The sequence below is a fragment of the Trichomycterus rosablanca genome, chromosome 23 (genome assembly GCF_030014385.1).
Source record: "Trichomycterus rosablanca isolate fTriRos1 chromosome 23, fTriRos1.hap1, whole genome shotgun sequence".
In the NCBI taxonomy this organism is placed as follows: Eukaryota; Metazoa; Chordata; class Actinopteri; order Siluriformes; family Trichomycteridae; genus Trichomycterus; species Trichomycterus rosablanca.
Window position 1 is genome coordinate 1,532,698 of NC_086010.1, and position 19,803 is coordinate 1,552,500.

Consider the following 19,803-nt stretch of genomic DNA (forward strand, 5'->3'; position numbering starts at 1 on the left):
TAAACCATGCCGACGTATGATGTCACCAAGGGGGAGCATATAAAGAATAAACAAAAGGGGACCTAACACTGAGCCTTGGGGAACGCCTTGGGACAGTGGAGCAATGGCAGAACTACAATTGTTGATATTAACAAACTGTTGTCTGTTTACGAGATATGACCTTAACCACAAAAGGGCAGTACCAGTGATGTTGACAGAGGATTCAAGGCGGGACAGAAGAATGGAGTGATTAATGGTGTCAAAAGCTGCAGTAAGATCAAGGAGGACGAGAATATTAATTTGTCCAGAGTCTGAGGAAAGAAGAAGGTCATTTGTGACTTTGAGGAGGGCTGACTCAGTGCTGTGCTGGGGGCGGAAACCAGACTGAAATGATTCAAATAGATTATTGGAATTTAGGTGATCTTTGAGCTGTGAGGCAACAACACGTTCCAGTATTTTCGACAGAAATGGAAGATTGGAAATGGGCCGAAAGTTACTCATAATGTTAGAGTCAAGTCCAGGTTTTTTAAGTATGGGAGTAACAGCAGCCAATTTGAGTGATTGAGGGACTGAGCCAGAACTAAGAGAGGAATTGATTATCTCTGTGATAAGTGATGAGATAACTGGAAAACAACCCTTAACAAGTTTTGATGGAGCAGGATCCAAAACACAAGTGGAGCTTCGCATCCCTGTTAAGATCTCAGATAGGTCCAAATGAGACACAATACACAATACACAACACAAACCCACAGAATTTCTGCTCTTATTGTAGTAAAGGAGCTCCAGACAATCAGGCTCTGACGCTGTACTGAATACTGCACATAACAAGTTAGTTGTATAGCATATACACCCTCCACATGGTAAATAAAGCATGAGAATAAAGTCGGACACAATGCTGCATGCTTGGACACAATGTGTATTCTCCTCTGTTTGTCTGGGTGTGGTCGGTCTATCGCTCATCCCTGCACTTCGCCGAGCGTCTCGCACTGCGAGACAGGCACGTCACGAAAAGCAAACATTCACGCTACGCGCCGAAGCCTCTCGAGTAAGGTTCCCCGTGGATGAAAGGCCGCTCGGGGATTAAAAGAGTGCTAGATCAGGGTCTTGTGGTGTCCTGTGGTCGACACCCAGCTTTGTGCAGGATTAATCATGGCTGTAAACGCTGTGTTGTTGTCAGCGCTGTACCTCTGACAGCCGGCTGCGCGCTCGTCTGATCGCCTGCGAGGCCGAGCCCTTTTTTTATAGCTCGGCGGACGAGTGAGGACAAGCCAGAGCGAAACACCTCAAGACAGACTTTGCTGAAAATATGTGACACGGCCGACGAGATGAATCTACACTCCTGCAGGAATATAAAGGCCTCGGGGTGATGGGTCCGAGCCAAAAATAGCAGCTGCGGCGGCAGCCTGAATCGAACACAAAACCAGTGATGGCAGTGAGGTCTCTAATTAAAAAGGAAAGAAACAATAAGTCCGGATGCTTGGGTGGCGCAGCGGTAAAACACGCTACCTCACAGGTAGCGAGTTCATGGCGGAGCTCAGCTCTGCTGTCGGCTGGTTGGGCATCTACACAGGCATTGGACAGGGGGGATGCATTAAAAAAAAAAATCCGTAATTATGTGGGATTATAAACCTCCTGTGTCTCCATAATGGCATAGCAGGTAGGCATGACTCTGCAACCCGTGCCCCCTGCCGATCTCTGAATAAATAAATTTTATGTACCATGATTACTATATGCAGGCGGTAGCTGGTGTCTTATCCGTGTGTGTGTGTGTGTGTGTGTGTGTGTTTACCTGTAGTTGAGACAGAGCTGAGAACAGTGTAGGACTGGTCTGTTGTCTCCGAGAGTCCACGAGTACAGTCAGTCCCAGATCTCTTTTCTCCTTCCTAACAACACAAGATTCATGATTTACTGATTGTGTTGAATAACACATAGAATTATGAGCCCAAAACGGGTTTATTTTTCATTCTTGCAGGTACGGGGCTTCACCTGGCGTGTCAGTGGTGAGAAGTCACACACACACACACACACACACACACACACACACTCCAGTCTTTCATCATTTTAAACTGAAGATCAGTGGAATCCACAGAATTCAGGGTTAAGTCTAATAATTAAGGCCCTAAAAAATCCAAACCTAGTGAGCTAGCTCTCTCTCTACATAGACGCATTTTACGTCATCCTACGCGCGCTCCCGAGAAGGAGGCTGTTCGAAATCCTAGATGCCTTAATAAACTGTCTAGTTAGCTATTTTGACTCAAGAACGAGGCGGACGGTGCGGAGAAACGAACTTAAGTCATTTTCAAACGTAAATAAATTATTTTTAATCTGTATAAACTTGCACAAGTGTCATTTATTTGCAAGTTCGGGCTTATCAGCGAATTTAACTGTTTTAACGTTTTACATTCGTGCAGCGTTCAAGTGCCTCACGTTTGCTGATTAATCTGCACTATGAGGCGTCCTAACAATCCTACGGCAATTCGGTCAGCAATCGCTCAGTCAAAATGTCCAAGATGTCGATGAGTAGAGCAGCTAAAAACACGACTCGGGTAACTGAACTAACAACCACTTCTGGGGGGGATTTTCGTGTTTAAGACAGAACATGAAGCCTCGCACCGTCGCTGAATGTTCTAGGTATTGTAAGGTTTCCTGCGGCGTTGGGGTTAACCTACCTTGGTCCCCGGCGTTGCAGGAATTACAGATCCTCTGGAACAAAGGCCTTAAATTAGAGGTCTCCTAATTAAGGCTGACGACCTGCAGCTGCACCTGCTTATTTAAGCAGGCACCATGCAGCCACAGGTTGTCATGCCTTTAGCCCTGTTTCGTTTGGTTTGGTTGTTTTTAGTTAAAGTCGGCTTTTTGTTTTTTCAGTCCCAGCCACAGCAAGGTGTGGCTGGTGACTTAGCCATCAGGCTCTCCGAACTTTGCGACGGCGAGTTCGGCGTGTTCCTTGCACAATACGGGTTGGTTTCATTCCAGCTTTGGCTTGGTGACAAACCATCCGATTCCCCGAACATCGCGACGGCGAGTTCGGTGTGTTCCTTGCACTATACGGGTTGGCTGTTCTCCCCCGCCGCTTAAGCGGTCTTTGGGAATACAGCCATCGCTCCGAACGACGCGACGGCGAGTTCGGTGTGTTCCTTGCTCTAAACGGATTGGTTGCATTCCAGCTGCGGCTGATGATCAAGCCATCCGTTTCCCCGAACATCACGACGGCGAGTTTGGTGTGTTTCTTGTTTCCTATAGGTGAGCTTCTGCCTGGTGACAGCATGGTGCGACTAGTGACAGAGCCACCGGTTTCCTCGGACTGCGCTGACGCAGGTCCGGATCATTCTCTTGTTTCCTATAGGTGAGCTTCTGCCTGGTGACAGCATGGTGCGACTAGTGACAGAGCCACCTGTCCCCGGACATTGCGACGGCGAGTTCGGGTTATTCTCTAATTTCCTCTATGGAGAAGCTCCTGTCCTGCAATGCCGGTCGCGACGGCCTCGCAAGTTGCGATGGGGGTTCGCGACTCGGTTAAGTTTTCTTATGTTTAACGTTATATCCCTGATTATTATTTGTTTACTTTTATTAATAAACTTTTCTGTTACTTAACTCTGCATCTTGGGTCCTCCTTTTTCCTCCCCACGTAACAGGTATACATTCAACTATTAAGGTAGCTGTGCTGTGTTTTATAGCTTCCATTTATTCTATCATTTAATTTATAGGCGTAATTTAATGACCGCCGTGAAATGTTGCTCGTTTTCTAGTGAATTCGGTAGGGCCCTACTAATAATAGAAATGTTTTATAAAGCAGGTCTCATCTCTCTGTGCATTTCAATCCACCTTAAATAAGGACTTGTCTTTACTAGACTGATTACACGGTGTAAACTGTTTCTCAACCCTGTGAATCCCACTGATCCACCATCAACTCATCAGCTCAAGCTGGGAAAAATTTCAATGTGCAAAGTGAGGAAATTCCGAAATTGAAGTTGGTGTAACGAGATTTCTTACAAGCATTGTGTGGGTGGTGCATTTCAGTCGAAAATGTGAGATCTGGAAGCTCAGCCTTGGATTGTTGTTCTCAAAATCCAGTGATAGCTCAGTGGTTAAGGTACTGGACTAGTAAACAGAAGGTTGCCGGTTCAAGCCCCGCTACCACCAAGTTGCCACTGTTGGGTCCCTGAGCAAGGCCCTTAACCCTCAATTGCTCATTGTGTAAGTCGCTTTGGATAAAAGCGTCTGCTAAATGCTGAAAATGTAAATGTCAGAATCAGATCTGTGTTTTATGAGCCAAGCAGCATTAACAGGACCGCTCCTCTAGATTCTGTGTTAGTTCTGCGTGTTGCACCTCGAGGCTACAAACCGACTCGACACAAGTATGTAAATGTGAGGTCAACCAGGAGATTGGCACGGATTCAGAGTCTCTGACAGAGCTGAGTGACACTTGCGTGTGTGTATAAGTGTGTGTGTGTGTGTGTGTGTGTGTGTGTCTCACCGCAGTGTGGAGCAGTAGTATCCCAGCAGGCAGGTAAGCTCTCTGGGGGTGAAACTCTCATCTGTCCACACTGGGTTCCTCATACACACCTGGAGAAGGAAGCGCCCGCCCCGGTCCCTGTTACCTGAGATACCGTCAGAGAAAGTGGTGAAAAGAAAACACAGACACGCAGAGGAGGTCAGTAACCGGAGACTGGACTGATAAACCAAGTACTAAAGAGTCAGTGATTCTAATAATACAACATTTATAATACAAACTGAGACTGAGACTCATTTGCTTCACACTGCATATTACTATATACTAACTCTAGCTATATATAACGGCAATATAATAATTAACTATATATTTATCTATTATATAAATTATATTAACGATGAACGTTCTCTCGGTCGGTGAACGAAAGTGTCGCCCGGTCTCTCACCAGGTAGCGTGACGGCTCCTGACGTCAGCAGCTCGGTGTTCAGCTGGGTAAGATGAGAGGGCAGAGGGGGAGCGCAGCCAGGAGGGGGCGCTACAGGAGGGGGTGCGGAGGCGGACGAGCAGCCGGACGAGGCTTTAGGAGAATCTTCTCCGGCACTGCTGCTTCTCCTGGACTCGGAGAAGGAAGGGGAGTCGGGGAGTCCTGTCGGATACACACACACACACACACACACACGTCAACTTAAACAGCCAAAAATATTTGACTGTATACGTAGTTTATTACATGGCGCAGCTGTGAAGTACGCTACCCCACTACTGCTGATCCAGGGTTCTCAACTGTGCTATCAACCAGTCGGGCGCCTGCATGGATATGATTGGCTAATGTCCGAATAGGGTGGAAGGAACAGCCTAGAATTGGGAGGTGCGCTCTCAGTGTCCAGGATAGAAAAAGGGCAGCGTCCGGCTGTGCCAAGTCTGGTATACAGACCAGACTCATGGTGGTGACTCCTAAATTTGGGATTTGTACAGGTAGAGTGGACACCCCCCCCCCTCCCTGAGGCTGACAGGTCACTGGAACTGAGAGGTACAAAGGTCAGGCATCCTTCAGTTGGACTGAAAGGTACAAAATATTTCCCTTCATTACCTGGACTGTCAGGTACGGACGCCAGGTTACAAATTCAGCTTTGGATGTGAAAGACCTGCAGGCGTGTTAGGACTTCAGACGCAGCCGGGGGGGGGTAGAGATCTGGATCAGGTCTGACAGACAGACGTGACCTCACCTCAGCGACAGTAATCCAGGCAGTGGAGCGGAGATCAGGGCGTCTGGTACGAGGCGCAGGTTTTTTCGTGGGGCTGAACACTGACTCACGGCTGAGACCAGGTGTATCACCTGCCTCCCACACACACACACACACACACACACGGGGAGAGGCTGAATCTCCACCTGCATGGGAATGTTCTCAGGTAGGGCGGCTGTTCCCAAAATCTCTCATAAAATTCACCCAGAGCCTCAGGCGGCATCTTCTCTACCTCAAGCACTGCAGGTACACGAGGTGAACCCTCACCCTAGTCTATGGTCAAAAAGTATTTAGACACCTGATCATGAGCCTTTTTTTTTTAAATATCTAGTCATATCTAATTCCCTGGTTGTATCTCTTCCACTGTGGCAGAAGCGGGGGACCTAAAACACACACCCTCTGACATGTATAGTAGCCAACCGCTTCTTTTCACCTGCACGAGGCAGGTTCACACAGAGAACAGTATCGCGTACAGAGAGTCACGCACTGCTCTCCGTTATTCACCGTCTCTGAGGTAATTACAGCAGTAATGAGGAATCCCTCCGACCCTTTCTTACCACCAGCCTCCTCTGACCACCAACTGATGAAAGGGTTTGAGCCCTAAAATGAGGTTCGTTTTATAAACCGCACTTCTGTAAAAGCTTCACCTCAGATTCTTTCGATTAAATGTATGAAAATAATTCTTTAAGAGGAACGAACAGTGAAACAGGAAGAGGAAGATTGCAAAATAGAGAATAATTCAGGCAGGGAAATTGTAGGTGTGACGTCAGGGCGTATTCGAGCGCCCTCTCTCCTGTCTCCACGCCGTCTATTGTTCTCTACAGCCTCTATTTCCTGTCTGAGCCGCAGGGTTGCTACTGATGCACTTCCTAAACGCCTCGGCTTTCACACGGCAGCCGAGAGGCGAGGGCCAACGGTGCACCTCCGATGTCCAAAACATCACCTGAACTTCAGCCTGTCGTGATTCTGTACACAAGCTGATCGATGCAAAGCGCTGATGTTAACAAATATATATTTCAGAATAAATCTCGTCATGTTACTCTTCTAACCGTACACGAGCATGTTGGTGTGAAACGCACGTTTAGTTTCAGTGCCCCTAAATAGAAATAAAAGGAAAGTGGTGAGAGATTTAGCATCGGTTTCATTCTAGAGAGCTCAAAACAAGAACTGAAACGAACCCAGTACGAACCCGGATGCTTAACCGAGGAAGCACAACTGTGGCTTAAAAGCCACAAACGAAAAAGGTAAATAAAAAATAATAAGGTGGTCAAAACAAAGTAAAAAATAAAAGGAACAAACATCAACAGTCGTAGCAGAGAAAGCTGACAGAAAAAAGAGGAAGTGAGAATCAAAACCGGTGGTCAGAATAAGACTCGACCCACATGCCGGTTCTCCAAAAAAAAAAGGGGTGAAGAGAAAAACCCCAGAACGAACCGAGGACGTCATGATGAATACTGGGTTCCCAGGAAAAGCTAAAAGAGTGTTGGCATCTACGCCGGCGGAAAAGCAGACTGGATCGAACCCGGCATCACAGTCTCACAGAAGAAGAACTGGTGCCATTAAAGGATCTGGCAGCACTGTGAGGAAGAAACCAATAAACAGTGCAGGTGACCACCAGTGAAGAGAAACCAGAAGGTCAATCATCTGCACCTCCATGCCCCCTCTGCCGGCTATAAATGGCATGGCAGATGGGTATGATTTTGTAACTCGTGCCTCCTGACGACCTCCAGGGTGATGAAAAACCAGCAGGAGATCAGAAATGTGGCTTTAATAAAATGGCATCAATATAAGAAGCTAAAAATTTGAATGCACAGTAGCCTATATAAGGCAGAGCAATGTAAAGCTTGCTTGACTGTGGACAGTTCCTGTTTTTTGGTGTACGGAAATGACATTTCTACCATCCAGACAAAGCTACTCATAGCATCAGGTGAAAGTTTGGGTTTTCTTTAAGAAGTGCTCTTCAATATGTGCACTCAAACTAGCCTTATTTATATGGACACAGAGAAGTCACCAGCTCTAGTCGATCATAATCACTGATAATGAATTAAATTATATTTATTTTCAATCTGTGAGGGACGTTTGTATTCCAAAGAAAGACCCTTGAACCCCGACTTTGTTTCCTCACGTCACGTCAGGATGAGGGGGGGGGGGAGTAGTAGTGTGTAGGGACTTTCTCCTGGGTCCGGCTAAATGACCACACACACAAAGCTGCCCATTATAAACGAGGCAGTGGTTTGAGAAGCTGAGCCGGTAACGATACCCCCCCGAGCCTCTCACAGGTAGGTCACCTGATCCGCCGCCTGTGTGGGAAATCGGGGGCCGAGCCGAAAGGGGACGCTGGGCAGGGATCCGATTAGATCGATGGTGAATGTGTGTGAGTGGACGCTCAGACGCTGAGAGCACCGGCGTGTTTTGTTTTACAGATAAAAGACTCCAGATGAATGAGTTCAGTTCTGCTGCACCGGTGAGCAAAGCGGCGAGATCGGTCCTTCATCTTCAGGCTGGGAAACGGACCGGACAGGGTGCAAATCCACACGGTCTCTTATTTATTTATCAGGATTTTAACGTCATGTTTTACACACTTTGGTTACATTCATGACAGGAACGGTCGTTACTCATTACACAAGATTCATCGGTTCAAGTTTAATATCAAACACAGTCATGGACAACTTTGTATCTCCACTTCACCTCACTGCACGTCTTTGTACTGTGGGAGGAAACCGGAGCTCCCGGAGGAAACCCACACAGACACAGGGAGAACTTCTTGCTGTGGAGGCGACGGTGCTACCCATCAGTTTACTCTGTAATCTGCGACGTCCCGTCAAACGCCGAGCTGAACAGCGGCTCTTATTTTCAACCATCAATAACAGGAAAGAAAACAAAACCGCGCTCGCTGCTCTCTTTAGGCCAGAGGGACGAACATCAAAACAAACACTTGTGGGAAAGAAAGACTGGTGTGTGTGTGTGTGTGTGTACGTGGGTGTGTTGCTGTACATGTCACTAAAACATCTGCGCACCATTGCGTGGCCCCTCCTCGCGGTGAGTAAAAGTGAGCGGAGCAGTGAATCATGGGTAGTGATGATACTCAAGCCACGCTGCAGGTGATAATTATCCCATCAGCACATGTGATGGAAGCAGAGGGTGAAAACAGAGCCGCTTTGCGAAGCCTCGGGCTACGCGGTTCATCAGGTCCCAGCTGCTGACGTGGACACGCCCTGGTGCAGGTTCTCTGCTGTTCTGTTCCGGTGGTGAACCATTCTGTTCCGTCCCAGTATTACCAGTACGGTTCCACACAGCACTGTTGGGCCCTGAAGCAAGGCCCCTAACCAGTTGCTTGAATAAAAGTATATCGAGAATAATTGGGGTAGAGCAGTTATAGATCTGTATCTAAGCAGATCAGATTTACAATATGTTGCCAAAAGTATTCGGACACCTGACCTGGACACGAGCTGACTGGACGTCCCATTTCAAAAACAAACTGGAGTGACCGCTGTGTGATCTTTCCACAACAACAACCACTGTAAGGCTTCTCATAAGACATTGGTATGGCTGGGCGCTGACGCTGATGTTCCGGTTCATCCCAGAGCTGTTGAGTGGGACACGTTACAGTTTCTTTAGTGCAGTCATGCTGGAACAGGAAAGAGCCTTCCCTAAACTGTTGCTGCAAAGCCAGAAGCATGTAATTTCCAAAATTGTCCCAAGACCCTCGTCCATGTAGTTTATTTATGACTGAAAAACCCTTTTAGAGTATCAAAGGTGCTCCTAGTACTTGGAAAAAACATTGTGGCTACGTCCCAAATCACATACAAACACAAGTGCAGAGGTTCACCTTCAGTTCCTACACTATAAATGATTTCAAATACGATTTGGGACGCAGCCCCATCATTATTTATGATTTGTGAGGTTTGATTTCTGCATCTGCAGTGATCAGTCAGTTATAATGGATCAATACTAACCACAGACACAGGACACAACGGGGCGTCCGTATATTTTTGGCATTAGGAGAACAGGAACCTACCCGAGTCCCCTTTGCTCGCTCGTCTCTCCAGGCTGGAAAACGCGGCGTCCAGGTCGAGCCGGCCGAAGCGCAGCGCGCAGCCGTTCATCAGCTTCTTCGGAGACCCTCCGCCCGATGCGGAGCGCGTCCGGTGACCTTTGACCTGCAGGCCTTTGCCGGTCCGTTCTAAAGATTTGGAGCGCCTCTCGGCCCTGATGCCGAGCTGCAGCGGCAGGAGGGGCGAGAGGCGGCGCTGCAGGGACCCCCGTCTGGACGAGTTCAGGTCCGAATCGCACCGCGGCCTGGGCTCGGGCCGGACCGCCGGTTCGCTCCCCTCCTCCGGGACGGACTCTGAGCTCGACCCGAGATGCATGGGGTTCTGCAGAGCCTCCATGTACGATTTACGAAACAGCCGGCGCGTCTCGAAGGCGGCCGAGTCCCTGAACTGGCGCCGCTGCGGCGTGCTGAGATCTGTGCTGAAGGACAGAGACTTGGCGCCGGCACCGCATGCCCTCCTGCTGCTCTCCTCCGCGCTGGTGCCAGGACTGTGGTGCTCTTCCTTGGCGGGCGCCGCGCCAGCGCCGAAGTACGTCTCGCTCGTCCGGCGACTCGAAAGCGTCTCTGACATGGTGGATTCGGCTCCCTGCGAGCCCAGCGAGTCTCTGGAGCTCCGCCGGCTGTCCAGCGTCACCGTAGATCCGTGGGTACTGCAGGCGTCCAGGTGGCCGACGCCCAGCGTCCGGGCCTGCACGATGCCCTCGCTGGCGCTTCTCACGCACACGGGGTTGACGACGTTTCTCCAGGGGGTTCGGTACACGGCGGCGCCGGTGCTCAGCAGGCAGTTCTGAAGGGGCTGGAGGTTCCGCTCGCGCGTCACATCCTGCAGGAACTCGGCGGTGAAGACGCTGGGGTACATGCACTCAGGGACGGGGATCTCGGCCAGGGCGCGCCCGCTCCGCGCCAGGCATTTTATGACCAGCTTGGCGGCCTTGCGGCCCAGAGGGACCAGCTGCAGGTAGAAGTCCCCCTGCCTCAGGCGCACCTTGTGCAGGGGTGCCAGCTGCAGGACCACCTTCTCGTGGATGCAGAGCGGCCAGCCCTCGTGGTACAGCAGCAGGCCTTTAAACCGCAGCTGAGGGAGGGAAGAGAGGAAACGTTACTGCGTCGACAACAATAATAATATTAATAATAACAAATGTTTAAACGATTACAAGAAGGTCCTGGGTTCGATCCCCGGGCGGGGAGGTCCTGGTCCGTTCTCTGTGGAGTTTGCATGTTCTCCCCGTGTCTCCGGTTTCCTCCCACAGTCCAAAAACATGCAGTCAGGTTAATTGGGACACTGAATTGCCCTATACGTGAATGCGTGTGTGTGTGTCTGTCCTGCGATGGACTGGCGCCCCGTCCAGGGTGTTACTGTGTGCCTTGCGCCCACTGAAAAGCTGGGATAGGCTCCAGCACCCGCCGCGACCCTGATTGGATAAGCGGTTAAGAAAATGAGTGAGTGAGTGATTAAACGATTCCTTTCAGCTGCTCTTTGGGGGTCCTTAGGAGTCACCACAGCGGATCAAACTTCCGTTTATTTGACTTGGCACAGTTTCTCGCCGGATGCCTCTCCTCACACAACTGTCATATTTATCCGGACTTGAGGTGCGTATTCGGGGAACAAATATAAGCCCTGCACCTCCAAAAAGGTGGTGATAACAGTGTGATAAATATGAAGCACAATTCTGGATCAGTTCTGGTGTGGTGTTTGCCTGTATACGGTACAGAGTAAACGTAAAGTAAATTTTAATCAGATTTGGGTTAAACTCCAGGTTTATCTCACTTCCTGTAGTAGTCCCGAGTTCAGGAGCAGAACCAGACACACAGACGTTTGTTTCAGCGCTCTCGCCGGCGTGATTATCGTCTCTAATAACGCCGTTGTGCTGTGGACTGGAATTTATGTGCTGAAACAAAACGTCGAGAGAATTAGGCAGCGAGGGAGATTAGAGGCCGAGACAGAGGTCATTATTGTTCGTCGGACATGGCAGTGAGGTCGGGGCGGAGGGGGTCGGAGCGAAATCACAAAAGCTGATTGAGCAGGAAGCTTTGATACTCCGGTAACCCTCGGAGAGATCAGCGTAACGTTACGCTCCTGCGTCCGGATCCGAGATTCCACTCGCGGTTCAGAGAGCGACCCGATTCAGCTTCACCGGGGGTCACCACAGACCTCCAGCTTTACCTCCTCACGTCCTCGTTTACAGATGTCTCATTTCCTCTTCCTGTTTTACTTCTAATTACCTAATTATTGTTTGTTTGTTTATTAGGATTGTAACGTGATGTTTTACACTTTGGTTACATTCGTGACAGGAACGGTAGTTTCTCTTTGGACTGCAGGAGGAAACCGGAGCACCCGGAAGAAACCCACGCAGACACTGGGCGAACATGCAAACTCCACACAGAAAGGACCCGGACCTCCCCGCCTGGGGATCGAACCCAGGACCTTCTTGCTGTGAGGTGACACTGCTACCCACTAAGCCACCGTGCCGCCCCAATTTCCTAATTAATCAGAGTAGAACCGATGGATGATGGATGACCGATGATGGATTTGTGCTGAACTGTTCATTAACCGCTTCATCCTGGCCTGGGTTGCGCAATCACTGGGTGCATTGCAGTAACACGACCCTGGTCAGGACGTCTGTATATAGATTCCTGATAGGCTGATCTGGGAGATTTGGATCTGGATCCCAGTGCTGGTGTGTTAGCTCTTTTTCTAGGTATCATAGCTCAGGGTGACCAACTGTACGCCAACCCCGAAGCTAAGAGGGTTATGCTTGCTTAAGGTCCCAAAAAACCCGGGATTCAAACCCACAACCTTCCAATCGATAACCCAGAGCTCTACGCATTAAGCTACTACTGTAACAAACTGCCCTGCCACGTCTGAATCGTGCACCTCCGGGTTTATGGTGACACAGGAGTTTTATATTTAGCCATTAAAAAGTTTATGGAACTTGGTCTATTACCAAGGTCAAGGAGAAACCCAAACTGTTGAAGCTGTTCAAGCTGAAATGTTTAGATGTAACTCAAAGTCATTTAATCTGGTTCATCTGGGGCGCTGAAATGAAGCTCAGCCGTACCGACAGCCTGGTCTTGGACCCTTGACGGACACGGTCGTCGGTGTCTGAGGGAGGGCATGGTGGATGATTATCAGCAGGAGCGGGCGGCTCTGGTCTCGGTCTGGGACGATCTAATAGATGTATGAATGTGTGTGTGTGTGTGTGTGTGTGTGTGCTCACACAGCTCTCCTCCTGGATGATGCTCAGGATCCTCTTGGCGGGCAGCAGGAAGTCGATGAAGCAGCGCAGGCCGTCTCCTCCGTACTGCCGCTCCACCACGCTGAAGAGCTGCAGCAGCACCGTGGAGGCCGTGGCCCCGAACGGAGCGTACAGGGACGATAGAGCGCTCTGGATACAGCTGTCCAACGACTCGGCGTCCTGAAACACGACAAGAGGAAGAGAAAGGCTTCAGACAGTGAAGGAAAGGGGTTGAGGGCCTTGTTCGGGGGCCCAGGAGTGGCACACACTAATCCAGGTCCGTAACCTGAGCTAGCTCCACCCTCGCTATGCTGTGTTATTATTATTATTAGGGGTTTTTCAGTGTGGGCGACCTCGTGGCTTTGACTTTCCGAGCCCTCCCGTAATGGCCCGTACAGTGTCCTGTATCACACACACACACACACACACACACACACACACACACACACACACTGTAGGATGTCAGGAGGTGGCGGGTTACGTCCCGTACACATGCCCGATCAGACAGGAAGCACCTGTGAGGTGACGCCATGAGCCGGACAATAACACAGAGCAACTGGAAAATCCAGTGAATCTGAACTGCATGTTTCCTCAGTTCAGTGTGAGCTCACCACAGCATCATCATCATCCTCGTACAGGACTGACCTCTCACCCCACGCTGACCAGAACACACCAAAGGTCCAGTCTGGTGTTGGAAGGGAACTGGACTGGGATTGGTGCAGGTTCTAAAGAGAAGGCTGACCAGACGTAGAGACGGTCAGCAGTGGAACTGAAGCACCGACGCAACTTCTTCAACTGACCTTCAGCATGAGCTCTGTTATAATCGTTATGATTTTATTTTCAAATGTTAATGTTTTACAACCACTTCATCCTGATCAGGGTCATGGTGGGTCCGGTCTTCTGCAGAACGACTGGGCGCAATGCAGTAACACACACAGGACAGGACGCCAATCCATCAAGAGAATAAAACAAACCACAAGTTCTTCTCTTTACTGCATTTTACAAAACGTCCCAAATTTTTTTAGAAATGTGATTTAATCGTGGCGTTTGGGAACCCCTGCACTCCTTCCCCCCGACCCTGTCTAAGAGGAACGACCTTGTCCCTGCCCTACACTCAGCCTCTACCCGAACATCATGACCTTGCTGCTGAACGCTGGTGTTGCTCGGCTGCGTGTTTGGAGTCAGTGCGGCGGTGTTACGCCGTGACGGTGTTGCTGGAGGAATAAACACTGCACTTTTACAGGAGGAACGAGGACAATAGCAGGAAGGTCCTCACATAGTTTCAGATCTCAGAGCTGCTCGGCAGGTTCGGTTAGTGCAGCCCACAAAACACACACACACACACACACACACACACACACACACACATCGGTTCCTCTGATCAGGGACAGTTTACACAGTCGGGATCAAAACATAGAAAGATACGGAAATACCAGAAGCCAATTATTCCTAACACTCTTTCATTCATACAGTCACACACACTCGCTCATACACTCACCCGATCTCACACACACACACTCACTTATTCAGTTCAGTAAGCTTTACTGGCATGACCATGTTCAGTTACAGTACTGTCAAATAGGGTTGGGCGGTATGACGATATTACCGTATACCGCGGTATTCAAAAATGGTGACGGTATATTTTAAATGTGAAGCGCTGAATTTCTGCTTCAGGTTTACCTTGAAAACTGAGACTTTAGGACATGCGCGCATCCACAGTGAGGGAGGAGTGGGAGGGGTAGGCGGTTGGAGCTCGCTGATTGGCTGTGGGGTGCTTACTGGTCATAACACAGATAGACGAGTGAAGAGCCACACTGGCTAGCGTTAGCTGTGAGCTAACAAGCAGAAACTGAAAAACGGCTCGTCTTTTAATTTTTCAAAATCAAAATTTTTTATCAGTTCAACCGGAAATGAACACAAGCGCGTGCGTGCGTTGCAAGTGTTGAGAAAAAGGAGCAAACAGTAATAATAACGTTACGCCCAATCCGCTGTTCTGACTCGTGTCTGACATAGATTTTCCTGCCTATGTAAGAACTATTTTTTCCTAAATAAAAGCGCTATATTAAGAAAAAAGAACGTCTCACCTATCGTGTAATGTGAATTATAAAATATATAGTCTGGCCCTTTAAGAATGTTATGTGCACTATAGGGCGTAGGGAGCGAGTGTGTAGGGAAGAGATCGGATTTGTACCGTTTCTGTGCTCGAGTTTTGCACTGAGCTTGTGTGACATGTAAAGTAGCGTTCTCGTTAACCACTCAAATGTTTGGACTTTGAATTATTTTAACATTATTTTACATCACCGTCATCGCAACATGAACATTTACATTCATATTTTTTGTTACGGTGTAGAACTTAATTCTGGATTACAGGCAGAACTAATCGTACACGTTCATACACTTAAGAAATATCTGTAACTATAAACTAAGCAGTTAACTTTTGGAATATATTGAAGTGTGTAGCTGCTATTATTCAGTTTTGTGTGGGCAGAGAGAGATTACAGAGCCAAAATGTTATGTGTTAATGTTTGTGTTAAAGTGTAATTGATACACGTGCATTTATACTTATGCGTATTTATTATAGATCAGACAAGATAAGCAATGTTTGACGTTCAGATTGTTAAATCTTTTTATAATAAAACATTGAAATATTGTAATTACACTCAAGTGTGTACACTGTAAAGTTTGTCCGCGACACAACTTTAATTAAAATTTAGGTTCTCAAAAAAACAGAAAGAGGGGAAACTAAAATGTACATTTCTAAATTAAAACGACTTTTTAAAAATGCATTTTCTCCCCATTTTCCTCCCAAATTAGCGACTCAATTTTGTCTTCCGCTGCTGAGAGATACCAGATTGCTCCCGAGGAGAGCACGTCGCTGTACACGCCTCTTTCGACGCATGCACAGCCCTCCTCTTCTCGCCCCTGCATCCTGCACGGGCGTCTCTTCCGCCGATCAGGGTCCTTACACAGCGCATGAAGATCCCCCACCCTGCAGATACGGTGGCCAATTAGTATCTGCTGCAGGCACTGCCAATTATGCCCGCTAGATGGCGTTCAGCCGACCGGAGGCAACACCGAGTTTCGAACCGAGGAGTATCGGAATATCCCGCTGCGCCACCTGGGCGCATAGTAAAACGACTTTTAAAGAGTAGAAGATGAAAAACAATCTTTAGCAGGTTCCTCACTCAATTCCACTGTGTGCATGATGCTGCATTTTTAGAGTGGGGGTGGTGGGGCCTCCTTTCATGGGACCCTCAGTCAGATACAGAGGTGCACATAGTAGTGCAGAGAAGAGTCACATTTCACATCAGTCATTAAATTTCACTCGTGAATTAAATGATAGAATAAACAGAAGCTACAGTACACAGCACAGCTGCCTTAATATCCACAAAGTTGAATCAGTTCATCTGGACACAAGTTTGTTGTAGAGACTAAAATAATCAACAAACTTGTGTCCAGATGAACTGATTCAACTTTGTGGATTTGTGTACCTGGATTATTGAGCGTGCATCAAGAGAAGCTACCTTAATAGTTGATGGTGCGACGCTTCATGTGTTTTGACCCCCCCTGCATCCACAGAATTGGTTGTTAGTTTTCCAAACTCAGCTACCCGAGTCGTGTTTTTAGCTGCTTTGCTTCGACATGGACATTCTGACTGAGCGATTGCTAACTGAATTGCCGTAGGATTGCTAGGACGCCTCATAGTGCAGATTAACCAGTAAACGTGAGGCACTTAAACAACTGAAAAACGTAAATGGCTAAACACAAAGCTTAAAGTTTGAATTTCACAAAAAAACTTTTGTTCATATTTATAAGGACAGAGTTAAAGGACATTATGAGTGTAACTGTGAAGTGGATTTTTGCGATGGAGGAATAACAATAAAGAATTATAAAGTACACGTTTCCGTTTTACTGAATCCTGAAACTCTTTTGGACCCAACAAGTGTTGGAGGAGAGAGAATACGCTCAGCTCAGCCTTACCCCAAACAAAGCTCTACTAAACAAAGGGCCCTAATTAGGACCCCGGCTACGACCGAACGACTGTTAGAAGCAATTACGGCTTTTCGATTGAAGGCTCCACTTGGCACTTCAGTAGCATTTCAGCGGCACTTCAGTAGCTATAACGGTGTCCGGTTTCGTCCTCGGTGTGTAAGGGTCTGGAGGAGCGAGAGAGCGTCCACTTTCTCGAGAGGAGTGAATGATGGCGCTCGGTGTGTGTGTGTGTGTTGAGGAGTGGTCAGTGAAGAGCCCGTCGTATGTGATGGATTGATTATCTGTGTGAAGGCAGACGCACAATGAAGGTGCCACACAGCAGAAAAGAACAAAGCACCGAGACAAAGAGCGGTCAGCCCCCCGATCGGACCCTAAGTCCACCAAATTACCAACGGTGAGATTTTAGATGACCACATTTAGGAGCTTTTGTTGTAGCAAACGCATCGGATTAAAATAAATAAGCCAAATCAAACGGATACTAAACATCTAGACCAGGTCATCGGCCTCTAAACACAGAGGGCAAAGTGTAAAAACAACCTGAATTCACTTTCTCACTCTCAATGAAGGCAGTTCTGAGCAGCCAACCCACCTATAAGCATGTTTTAAGGGGAGACAGTACCAGGAGATCAGATAAAGACTCAACAAATTGCTCAAGATGAGAAGAGAACATCTGGATGCCCCTTGTTAAACCAGTTCATTTCTGAGCCTGCTAAACTCTGCGCTGGTTTATTAGAAGACACTGTCCTAATTCAGAACTTGATTATGCCTATCTGAATGCTCTATAAATGCTTTATGAATGCTCTACGACAATGGTCCCCAACCACCGTGGGCTATTTATTACCGGGCCGCACAGAAAGAATGAATAATTAGAGATTGCTTCTATTTGGGGTGTTATTGTCTTATTATCACCCCTAGGTAAGAGCAGAGACTCATTTTACATCGTTTGGGAGCAGTATTATTAAATCCTCCCGCCTCCACCGGTCCATGAAATGATATCTTATATGAAACCGGTCCGTGGTGCAGAAAAGGTTGGGAAATGCTGCTCTACGGGACACCGTTAACTCCTTTCAGGAGCGCCTCGCTTCAATTAAAGTCCTTTCTGAAGAAAACTGGAGGACCGGACACCTCGCCAAAGCCGAGACCAGTAAAAAACCTGAGAAAGCAAAATGCTACGCTACTGGATCACCTGGAAACCAGAGTACCAAGATAAAAGCTGTTTACAACAGTCGATCGAAAGCAGCGAGTCCCACATTAATCACAAGCTGAAGAATGAAACTGAACTCCGGTTTACCGTGTTCCTGTCATGTGGTTTACTCTGGCCCTGGTTATGTTCAGGTTTTGATCCTCACCAATCTTCTTGGTTGTTCCTCTCTTGCTTCCATCCTGAATCACTTTTATTTTCCCCCAACTAATTATTCAGATGTTCAGAGTCTTTGACTGATGGATTTTTCACCCTTCAGCTGTTGCTGTATTTACGGGTCACCACAGTGGATCATTCTGGTCTGCATACCAGACTTTTTATGCCGGGCGCCCTTCCAGACACAACACTCCTTATTTGATGTGGGCTTGGGACCGGCACTGAGAGGGCTGTCCGGCCACCACTCGCTCAGACGTGTCTGTGTGGATGCCTGACTGGCCGATCTTAGTGGCAGTGGGTTGGTGTACTTTACCAGGCGCCCTTTTGACTGATGCACTTACACTCTTGTTAATAACAAGCGCGTTATGTTGTGGTATCAGTTCTACCAACTTCGTACAACCGCTCCTGTCATCAGCCTACACTTCTGACAGAATACAGTTTGAGTAATTGAGAGTTGAGGGCCTTGCTCAGGGGCACACAAGTAGCAACCTGGCAGTAGTGAGGCTTAAACCTGCAAGCTTCTGATTACTAGTCCAGTAGATTAGAGTTTAAAGCAAAACCCTAGGGCGGCGCGGTGGCTCGGTGGGTAGCGCTGTCGCCTCACAGCAAGAAGGTCCTGGGTTCGATCCCCAGGTGGGGCGGTCCGGGTCCTTTCTGTGTGGAGTTTGCATGTTCTCCCCGTGTCTGACTGTGTCCCACAGTCTAGAAACATGCAGTCGGGTGAACTGGAGACACTGAAATGGCCTATAGGTGAATGGACTGGCGCCCCGTCCAGGGTGTTACTGTGTGCCTTGCCTTGCCGGTTAAGAAAGTGAGTGAGTGAGTAAGAGAGAGCAAAACCCTATACCTGTATCTTCTACTCTACTCCATTCCACCAGTCATGTGGACTATCCCACCAGTGCTGACATCTCAAGCTCGCAAGTTCGAATCTCAGCTCTGTTATCGACCGGCCGGGTGCCTACACGGACAACTGCTGGCTCGTCCGAGAGAGGGAGAGCCGTACCGCTGTAATTACGACCTTTTCTGGCTGATTGATGGTGGGGATCAGTGTGAGACTCTCAGTGCACGATACGGATCTCCATATGAACCTCTGCAGCAAGGGAGGTGAAATATAATCGGGGAATTGGATACGACTAGATAAGAGTTCTTGTTATATTTGATGAATGTAAAGAAGTCCTGAATCTATCCGTCCAACACATGACAGATATGAAACTCTTGTACTTGTATCCTAAACCACGGTGAAAATATGCTGGGTAAAGCGTTACGATATTAAAACTTATTTCATGTCTGCTTTCAACACTCCAAACCCTCAACTGTCCTGGATTTGTAAAGCTCAGGAAGCTTCTTCACTCGCTCAAACAAGCACCGAGTCTCTGGCTTCATTCCTCCTCCTATTTAAATGATAATTGACGAATGCCTAAAGCAACGAGTGAAAAAAAAAACCTCAGGAACGAGCACTCGCACTCTCACCCACTCTCTCACCCTCTCAA

The 19,803-nt window shown here is 48.1% G+C and overlaps 1 protein-coding gene across 1 annotated transcript in view; it reads right to left on the minus strand.

The window, feature by feature from the left end:
- zgc:158766 (uncharacterized protein LOC100009641 homolog) overlaps nt 1-19,803 on the minus strand; it is a 65,015-nt gene that overhangs the window by 16,280 nt on the left and 28,932 nt on the right. Inside the window, exons 5-9 of the mRNA XM_062985571.1 lie at nt 12,946-13,143; nt 9,692-10,802; nt 4,878-5,078; nt 4,457-4,580; nt 1,769-1,862 (exon numbers count right to left, since the gene is read on the minus strand). Of these exons, the coding sequence (XP_062841641.1) occupies nt 1,769-1,862; nt 4,457-4,580; nt 4,878-5,078; nt 9,692-10,802; nt 12,946-13,143 (1,728 nt within the window). The remainder of the gene's footprint in view (nt 1-1,768; nt 1,863-4,456; nt 4,581-4,877; nt 5,079-9,691; nt 10,803-12,945; nt 13,144-19,803) is intronic.